Raw genomic sequence first — 10,716 nt, 5'->3', positions numbered from 1 at the left:
TGAGACCTCTATTGCCAGAAAGATAATTAACACTTTCAGATGCCCAGAAAGCCACTAAAGACGTATTTAAAACAGTTCATGTGACTACAGTGGTTCAACCTTAATGTTATGAAGTGACGAGAATACTTTTTGTGTGCCAAAAAATAAAAATAATGACTTTTCAACAACATCTAGTGATGGGCGATTTTAAAACACTGCTTCATGAAGCTTCGAAGCTTTATGAATCTTTTGTTTCGAATCAGTGGTTCGGAGCGCCAAAGTCACGTGATTTCAGTAAACGAGGCTTTGTTACATCATAAGTGTTTCGAAATTTCAATAGTTCATGTGACTTTGGCAGTTTGATACGCGATCTGAACCACTGATTCGAAACAAAAGATTCGTAAAGCTTCGAAGCTTCATGAAGCAGTGTTTTGAAATCGCCCATCACTAGATATTCAATAAAGTCGTTATTTTGTTTTTTTGGTGCACAAAAAGTATTCTCGTCGCTTTATAAAATTAAGGTTGAACCACTGTACTCACATGAACTGTTTTAAATATGTCTTTAGTAGCTTTCTGGGCATTGAAAGTGTTAATTATCTTGCTGGCAATGCAGGCCTCACTGAGCCATCGGATTTTATCAAAAATATCTTAATTTGTGTTCCAAAGGTCTTACGGGTGTGGAACGACATGAGGGTGAGTAATTAATGACAGAATTTTCATTTTTGGGTGAACTAATCCTTTAATTGTTCTTAAATGGTTCATCTTATTCGGTGCAATTTCTATAAAATTACTTGTAAAAATGTTTTTATCCAGAATCCAAAATCTTTATCTTTGGGTCAAGAACAGCAAACAAAATGTGTACTATTTAGCCAAAAATTAAAGTAAATTATTAAGTGAACATAAACTATTATCATGGCTGTATAAACAAAAGTTGTTCCAATGTTAACATCAGCTGTGTGTCCAACCAAAGGATCTGCTTTTCTGTTCTTGACTGAATTATCATAGCAATGCATTTGGGTGAGTCTCCTTTTTTGGTAGCCTACTTAACCCATGGTTCTTCATACTTCATACTGGAGTTTACAAGTGGCCGTTAGTGTTCTTAGGAATTAAAGCTGTTGTGGGAAATAATCATTTTTGGATAGTGTTATATTCTAAAGTATTATTAACACATGTAAATTAGAGTTTGTCTGATGTTGATCTTGTTCTTGAGAACACAAATCAGAATGAGCTTTATTCGCCAAGTGTGCACAAACACAAAGATTTTTTTTTTTTCTCCCAGGAGGTCTTGGTACGTGCATACATACAAGCATAAATGACACGAGAACAGAAAGAACATTTAAATAGGCTAAAACTAAGGGAGAAAATAAATAATGTGGTATACATCTGGAACAAAAGACTTTTGTATAGATTTGTGCATTCTGTACTGTATGTACAGCTGTATAAATAAATAGCCCTATTAAATACGGTGTGAGTATAAATAAATATTCTGAGTAAACGATGATGACAAAAACAATGATTTTTAAGGGAACTATCCCTTTAAAGCTACAATGTGTAAATATTTCGCCGCTAGATGTCGCTCATTCAAAACAAAGGCGTAGCTTGATGACGCTTTGAATTCACGGAAACATGTCTACAGCCGATGGGAAAAAATCGGGACGGGACTCGGGCAGAAATCATGTTCATGGATCAGATTGTTAATGTTACTGTAGTATGAAGCAGAGCAGGGCGAGGGCTGTGAAAGCTGAACGAGGCCGCTGGAGAGACGAGCGCTTTTATTATGCCACAGTCGCCGCTTTCGCTTTTTCCGGTCATTTGTATGTGCGGTAAAGTAGTTTTTATCATATTAGATACATTTGTGTGTTGAAAATTGTTGTAATGCTACTCTGTGTTTGCTCGACGGCTACTATGAGACACTTGTTGCACACTGCAGTAAGCTAGATCGATATTAGGCATAGTAAAACATGGTAGGCTAGCTGTAAGTCAAGAAAACTATAGTTAAACAATAAGACTTACTGTGTTTAGCTATATAACATGATTAGTTTTCTGTCGATGAATGTATTCATCCAAACAGTTGCTCACCTGTCTAATAAAACACATAATATATTAAAGCGTTTTTGGTGTATCCATGGTTTCTACAAAATAAAACCGGAAACCGAGGGTAACGCGGGTATGATGTCATTAATAAGCGACGCACAGACACGTCCTGAGTCCTGATTAAAATAGCTTATTTCTCTGGATTTAAACATTCTTGGAAGCATTTAGTATAATGTAAGTACACAAGTCAATAAAATATTTAACATTGTTCTAGTGGTTTTTGGATATTTTAATCCAAAAATTTTACATATTGTACCTTTAAGAGGCCTGATATTGCTCTGAAAGTAATCAATAAATTCATAATGGGCTTATGAACATGTATGTACAAGATTTCAACACATGCATTCTTTGTGGGTTCCCACAAACTGCTCATTGTTACTTCTTATTAAGCAATACTCTAGTTTTGACAGCACTTGGCTTTATCTTCAGGAAAAGCAGATAAATGTAATTTCAAAAGATTTATTAGGTGCATCTGCTCATCTAACCAACCAATCATGTGGCAGCAAGCATGCAGACATGGTCAAAAGTTCAGGTGTTTTTGAAACTGAACATCAGAAAGGGTACGAAATATGATATAATTGCATTAATGTGTAGTCAACAACATGATGCTATCATATTAACATGAACCTTATGTGTCTCTCAGTGTAGAAATGCTGCATATATATATGGTTTAACTGGTTTTCAATTCAATGTTCTTGGTGGTCGAGAATGTTTAAATGAGTTTAGATATGAAATGCATGCCTCACTCCAGATATCTGTTTTCTCTTTCTTGTGTTTGGTTTTCTCCAAAGGAAGTGATTTTAGTCCAATTATACCTTATCTCACAGATCTATTCCTGTTTCTTAGGGAAAAGTATGTAGGCCAAACCATGTGTCTGGAAGAAGCCTTAGTTTAACAATTACTTCCTTTCGAAACAAATAAGTTTACAAGATGTTGTTAGAAATCAAATACCAGTTAATCTGTATACATGTATACATTTACTTATAATTCTTTGATTAAAGGTTTCAAACGGTAGTATTTTGTATGGTTGACAGAGATTCAGATGAGTTCAGACTCGTACAGCTTTTTTATTTATAAAAAGGAGCAAGTACACAGTATATACTCCAGTTAGTAGTATACCACTTTTTCCACACTGCTAAGCTCACTGTCTGGTTAAAACAATTGTTTTATTTACTTACTAAAACAAGACCAATAAGTTTGCTTTTTGAAAACTTCTTTATTGAAACGGACTTCATAAATGACCTTCTTGCACATAGTGCTTTACAAAGAGATTTTTACAAGCAGTTTACCAAATAGAAATTAAACAAACAATAAAGAGTATATAAAAATGCAATAATAATAATAACAAAGAAATAAGACATTAAAAATGTGGTAATGTACAAAAGTATTGTGGTAAAACGTCTCCTGTAGGATGCCTTCATGATTGCACTGAGGTGGCACTGACAATACTGGCCTAGTGCAATGAGAAAGCTCAAATAAATGCTGTTTACAAATCAACATTGATATAATTTCTGCAAATGTGACTGTAAGAGATATATAATGTATGCTAAAAGACTGATTAACCTTATTATGTTGTTATTTAGAAGCAGTCAGTGAAGCTCTTAATATAAATTATGAGTATAAATCATGTAGTTACACGCTCTTCCCGTCTTCAATCATATTGACTACAGTTGCAGTGAGCCAACAAATGTTCCACTGAAATTCCTCTCAACTGTGGCTTATTTTTGTGACAGAATGTTTCTTTGAAGTCTTTGAAGTTTGGGAAATCTAATTTTCAGAACTTATATGATATAATGATAAAATTAAGAATTTCTGATATGCAGATAAATGTTTCAAATGTTGCAATCAGCAGAAAAAAAAACTCCTTTATAAAAACAGCTTCAGCTTCCTGGAAATCTTGACTAAAACGGCAACTTTATTGCTCAAATGTTTCTCTTTTCTATTGCTTAGGAGAGTTCATAAAAAGTGAAACTTATCATACAGTAAATGAAAGACACCATAGATTGGGTAATTTAGTCTTGGAAGAATATGATGAGAAATGTTTAAGCTCATATTAAGATTTCTGACTTTGATTGCAGACTTTTGAATCTGAAAAGATTTTGAGACATTTTTGGGAGAGGTTTCTAGAGGTATGTGAGATTTCTGATAAGAAGAAGATTTGTCTCAATTTAACCTAATTTCTATATAGAGGATACAGTTAAGATAGTAAAGAGAAACCATTTGTGATTTTTCTTCCTGTGGGGAACAATGATCTCTGTGCCTTGCATAATGTCTTCTTGTAACAATGAAAAGTACTTAACTATCAAATATCTTCTCAAACAAACTTTACTGGTTTGTGATGAAACTTATATACAAATAAAAGTTCTTTACTGACATTAAGATGGAGAGACCACAGTCTTCCATTACTGTGTTTTACTGTATTTGTACTGTTTTTCTGTATTGTTCATTTATAATATTTATTTGGGGTTCGCTCTTTTATTTCCATGTTTTAGCAGAGTGGGAGTGTTTATTTTTAATGGCCACCTTTAAGGTCATTTTAGCTATTTATGGAAATGTTTATGTGCAAATGTGTTTTATCTGTCTCATTTATTGATATTTGTTTTATTGATAGTTGAATTGAACTTGCTGAACACAAAAGAAGATATTTTGAAGAATATGGGTAATCAAAGAGTTGATGGACCCCATTGACTTCCATAGTATTTTTTTCCATTCAAAATATCTTCTTTTGTGTTCAGCAAGTTCAATTCAACTATCAATAAAACAAATATCAATAAATGAGACAGATAAAACAGCAGAACAAAGAAATGCATAGAGGTTTGGAACAACTTGAGGATGAGTAAATGATGACAGAATTTGCATTTTTGCGTGAACTATCCCTTTAATCTTTTATGTATGTATTAAAATATACGGTAAAGGGGTAATTTCATTGAAAATGGTATGTTCCAAAAATATGTATGTACAGCTGCTGTCACTAGTAGAAAGGAGCGCTAATGGATGAATTGAGTTTAGTGAGAGATGAACAAGGTTATTGTTAGTGCTGCTTGAGTGCGGTAAACTCCAGCCTCAATTTTTTATGAAGGGGAGTTGGTGCTGTTTTTAGTACCTAGCAGTTCTGTTTTTATTAATAATCTTTGTTTTAATCATACTCTTAACACCTGTTTTATTTAAATGTAACTTTTTTTTTTTTTTTTTTGCACATCCTATTTTTAATAAACGACATCTTTGACAACAGCTACAGCCTCTGTGTTCCTCTATACATCTATGGTCCCATGAAGAACCTTTAAAATCCATGGAACCTTTCCATTGATCAAAAGTGGGAAAAGGTTCTTTAGATTATTAAAATGAGGAAAAAATGGTTCTTTGGAGAACTGTTCAGTGAATGTGGTTCTGGCACTGCTATGATAACCCCCTTTTGGGACTTTTATTTTTAAGTATCATTGTATCTGAATGAATTGAACAAGAACATGTCCAGGATGCGGTTTACCCCAATGTTCCTGTAGCTCAAACAGTAGCACATTCAGGTCATGGGTTTGATTCTCAAGGGATGCATGAACCTACAAGATGTATTTCTTGAATTTGATGTAAGTTGCTTGGTCAAATAGTCAAAATAGGACCCATTCTTGAGGTTGTGTGAGATTCACCTACACTTATCTAACGGCCAACATCTTTAAACATTTTAGAGAAGTGAGAGAAAAAAAGAGATGCTTTGAGTTCACTTATTCAAGACAACAATAAAGACATCTATTCTTTACATTCTGATTTCTTCCTCTGATCTTTACCACTGCAAATCAGCATAGACTCTCCTTTGTCAGTCATCAATGCTTTTCTGCCGAGTCAGAAAGTTTGCGTTTCTTTTCAGACACGCAGGCATCAGGCTTCTTTTCGCTTATGACCTGACAGGAGCTTTCTAGGGAGCATGGCAGACAGGCTTGGCGTACGGCAGTGAAGCTTTGTTGTCTCGTCCTCTGATGGGTTTCGGATTGGCTCCGGCGTCGAAAAGACTGGTTGAAACCACTGTGATTGAACGAACTGAACGTTGCTCGACCTGACATTCTACGGATTGTCGTGCGGAAGGTCTCTCCTGCGAAGTAGTACAACAAGGGATTGAAGCAACTGTTGGATGCCGCCGTGCACAGCGAGATGACCAGAAATTTCAGGACATACTCTTTGACTTGGTCGTTCTTTTTTGTGACAATGGCATGAAGATGGACTGTGCGAATGACATGATATGGTAGGAAACACAGCAGGAACGTGCTCAGGACAACCACGATCAAATACAAAGCACGTTGGCGGCTGTTACCCTTTCCATTCCCGATTTTCTTTCCATTGGCGAGTTTGTAGATGATACAGCCGTAGCAGACCAGTATTGTAATAAACGGAATGACAAATCCAAGTGAAACCCCCACATAATTTAAGTGAGATATGCGCTCCCATGACTTGAGGTTCGCAGGTTCAAAGCAGCGTATCTTTCCCTCCCGTTCACAAGTGCCTGACATGAGGAATGGCGTTGACAAGAAGGCCACAAATATCCAGATCACAAAGCATGATATACTGGCTCGCCGCACTGTTGCCAGGGTCTTGTTGCGCATGGGGTGAACCACGGCAATGTACCGTAGTACACTAAGGCCTGTAAGAAACAATACGCTTGTGTACAGGTTCACGTAAAAGGAAAATACACACCAGCGGCAAAACCAGTCTGGGAAGTCCCAATGACCGCCCCTAAAGTAGTAGACCAGGCGGAAGGGCAGTGTCAGGGAGAAGCCAGCATCTGAAATGGCCAAGTTAGTCATAAAAACAGTGTTGGCAGTCTTCTTAGAAGACTCGATACGCAGGAAAACAAACAATGCCACGAAGTTGCTGATGAATCCAATAGGGAATACGACACTGTACGTGATGGTATATGCCATATATTTGAAGTCTTCGCAGTCCCTACATGTCTGGTTGTAACATTGTATTTGGGTGCTGTTGAGCCGAGGAGTTTCCGATGTAAACATGGGAGCTGGAAACAAAAAGATTTTTAGTTAGAAATTAAACAATTGTGTTGAGATCAGAAAAAGCACAGTCATTATAGACTTTAAAGGATTAGTTCACTTTAGAATGAAAATTTCCTGATAATTTACTCACCCCCATGTCATCCAAGATGTTTATGTCTTTCTTTCTTCAGTCGAAAAGAAATTAAGGTTTTCGAGGAAAACCTTTTTTCCAGGATTTTTCTTCATATAGTGGACTTCAAAGGGCTCTACGCGATCCCAGCCGAGGAATAAGGGTCTTATCTAGGGAAACGATAGGTCACTTTCTAAAAAAAAAAAAAAAAAAATTGATGTACTTTTAAAACACAAATGCTCATCTTGCACTGCTCTGCGATGCTCTACGCATTACATAATCACGTTGGAAAGATCACGCGTGTCGTAGGCGGAAGTACCGCGCAAGTGTCTACAAAGCGAACGTGCAAAGAATAAGTCAAACAGCCTTTACAAAAAAAAAAATGATGTTGGACGATTTTGAAGTTCGAGGAGAAAATTTCGCCCTACCGCAATACTTCCACCTATGTCACGCGTGACCTTTCCAATGTGATTACTAATGTGCGCCGCATCGCAGAGCAGTGCAAGATGAGCATTTGTGGTAAAAAAGTATATAATTTTTTTTTATTTTAGAAAATGACCGATCGTTTCTCTAGATAAGACTCTTATTCCTCGTCTGGGATCATGTAGAGCTCTTTGAAGCTGCACTGAAACTGACATTTGGACCTTCAACCCGTTGAACCCCAGTGAAGTCCACTATATGGAGAAAAATCCTGGAATGTTTTCCTCAAAAACCATAAATTCTTTTTGACTGAAGAAAGAAAGACATAAACATCTTGGATGACATGGGGGTGAGTAAATTATCAGGAAATTTTAATTCTGAAGTAAACTAATCCTTTAAGCATGCAAAACTTAATAATACATAATAATAATAATGATAAATGTTAAAATCTACTTCAGCAAACTTTATTGAGCCAAGAGGTCAATCTGTACTGGTCAAGCATCTTTTGGATAAGCAAATTTGCAGGTCACTCAACTTCAGCTGTTGTAAGCAGCAAACTTTAATAAAAACTCTTTGCATGTGTTTGCCATTTTACTCTGAATAGATGCGAGTCAAGTGCGGCCGCACCAAAAAATTAAGATAATCAATAAAGAAATTACATTAGAAAGTTATTTACACTAAAATGAAGTCATTGCTCAACAATAGCTTACTAAACCAGGAAATAGCTGGGTTTAAAAACTCCCCTCGGTTTCCAGGTTAAAAACTGATATTGCCATGGAGGTTTGATATACAGACAGGGTATTTGGTTTCTTGAGCAGCTAAGTATAAGATGCTTTACTACTTAATCTAAAGCTATTTTAAGCAAAAATGTTCTAGTCTTGCATAATTTTATGCATGCAGTTTTATATTTAATAGTTTATATTTTTATTTAATAATTTAGTATTTGAATACATTTGAATAAAGAAATATATGAAATTTTATATGTCATGTCCTTGTTATTTTTCAACTATCCAAATATCGTTATTTTATCAAGAAGTCTGTTGTTTCCAGTACTCTCATCCATAGTTCATATGCAAAACATATGCAAAAGAATATTCAGTGAGAGAAATGAAAACAGTTGCAGACTAACAATATTCAAATAACCGCTGTATACATAGATACCTGAAAAAACGTTGTTCTACATAAAGAAAGGCATTGTTAATTATTAATATGATCATTAAACCAATGCTCTGGAAGTAACTAAACAGGTGTGGTTATGCTATTATCAAAATAAATGTAAATGTATTTTTACTGGAATAACTCATGCAACAACTCTAACAAGTTTGGCAACAACAAGTCTTACTAAAAGTATCAAAGGTATTACCGTATTTTTATACATACCATGGTAATTCCTTACAAAAAAAAAAAAAAAAAAAAGTACTATGAAGATACCAGGTATAGAGATGGGTGTAGATGTATATACCATGGTACTGAAATAGTATTTATGCTACCTGAAGGTAGTTCCAAAAATACCATGGTACTGCCATAGTGCAAGTCCAAAATAAAGTTTTTCTTGGAGAACCATGTGAAAAAAGTACAATTATATACAATAAAAAAGCTACAATATTATGAATACTATGGTATTCTTGGACCTCCCTTTAAGTATACTGTAAATCCCATTATTAATTTAAGAACTATAATTATACATTTAATTACATATTTAACACATCCATTGACGTCAAAATGTAAAACACAATATGACTCATATGAGGCTATGGCTGGAGTTTTACTCACCTGTCATTCTCTCTTGACCATCATCCTCCTCATCATCAGCGGACTGACTGATGAATCCCGATGAGTCAAGATTTGTGTATGAGAGCGTTATGCAACAAAATGTCAAAATGTTCCTCTCTCGGCAGTTTCAAGTGTCTGCTTCCTTTATAATGTTCATGAAGAGTGCTGTCTCTGTACTTGGGTGTCCAATTCCAAATACCAATGCCGCGTAATAACAGTCTTAATGCACGAAGTACACCAGACTCTCCAATAGTAGTCGCCTTGGCAAATAAAAAGTGATGTCCGAGTCGCAAACGAATTCTTTAGAATCGCTTGCGTTCAATGATTCATACGAACCGATTCGCACAGCGTATTCGACTGCAGAGATGTGAAACAAACTACATTTGACGCGATCTGGATATAACCTAATCGAAAACATAAGGTATAGTACAGCATAAAAACAAAAATAAACATAAACGTTGACTCCTGGGGACACTTTTGAATAACGATTCGAAATAATCAGCGAAATGTTTTATTGGAGAGTTCAAACGAATCGATTCGTTAAATTGAATCAGACTTCAGAAACTTTAAATAATTCCAGAGAAACCACACCTTCAGGTGTTTTTCTTTTTTCTTTTGGTAGTTTCTCTGAGCAGATGTGCTTACGTGCTATGCGTAGAATGCGTAATTGCGTAATTCCCTTTACATGTCCAAATATGGGGGGAAAACAAGGTTTTTTAAAATTATTTTATCACATAGGCTATAAATTATTTAATTATCTTGAAGCACATGACTCAGCAATTGCGCTTTTTTCATCTGTAGATGACATTAGCCTATATTTTAGCAAATTTCTCTGACAACATACATGTCACAGTTTTAAGTCTGGATGTCCTGTAAAGAGCACATTCAGGGCTTTGCACAGATACCAAATGTTTGGAGGTGTAACCATGACAACTCCCTCTACTTGGTCTTTAAAAATGACTGAATGATCAAATTTACCATCTCAGGAAGATGTTATGGGGTTTCAAATCAGAATAGGAATTTCTGTTATGAAACAGGGCATCAATTTCATACATGTCCACTGTGGACACCAAGACTTACAGCATGGCATATCAGGCATTTTGGAAACACAACAAGTGAACAGGGAAAGAAATTATATATCAATATTCTTATGAAATATAAGATATTCATATGAAAATGTTCCCAATTATTACTCCCATTATCACGCTTCTTTTTTCATCACATGTTGCTTAAGTACACATTAATATGCAAATTAGATACAGTGTATAGATGCATAGCATAAAATGGGAATGGCATTTATGGCCATGTTTACACGCATATTGCATAAAGTAAATGGTATATTAAATC

General features: G+C 35.4%; 1 protein-coding gene across 2 annotated transcripts; it reads right to left on the bottom strand.

The window, feature by feature from the left end:
• Nucleotides 1-3,120: 3,120 nt before the first annotated feature.
• cysltr3 (cysteinyl leukotriene receptor 3) lies at nt 3,121-9,843 on the bottom strand. 2 transcript variants are annotated; one of them, XM_051897060.1, is made up of 2 exons: nt 9,370-9,843; nt 3,121-7,072 (listed from the first exon to the last, which is right to left on the bottom strand). In XM_051897060.1, exons 1-2 carry the CDS (start codon nt 9,374-9,376, stop codon nt 5,889-5,891), a joined length of 1,191 nt encoding a protein of 396 aa, XP_051753020.1. In that variant the 5' UTR covers nt 9,377-9,843; the 3' UTR covers nt 3,121-5,888. The 2 variants fall into 2 exon arrangements, with proteins under 2 accessions (XP_051753020.1, XP_051753021.1); XM_051897061.1 differs by lacking the exon at nt 9,370-9,843 and adding an exon at nt 7,198-7,959.
• Between the last annotated feature and the right edge of the window lie 873 nt (nt 9,844-10,716).

The sequence above is a fragment of the Ctenopharyngodon idella genome, chromosome 6, assembly GCF_019924925.1.
Source record: "Ctenopharyngodon idella isolate HZGC_01 chromosome 6, HZGC01, whole genome shotgun sequence".
NCBI classification, from domain to species: Eukaryota; Metazoa; Chordata; class Actinopteri; order Cypriniformes; family Xenocyprididae; genus Ctenopharyngodon; species Ctenopharyngodon idella.
This window is presented reverse-complemented; position numbering and strand designations above follow the sequence as displayed.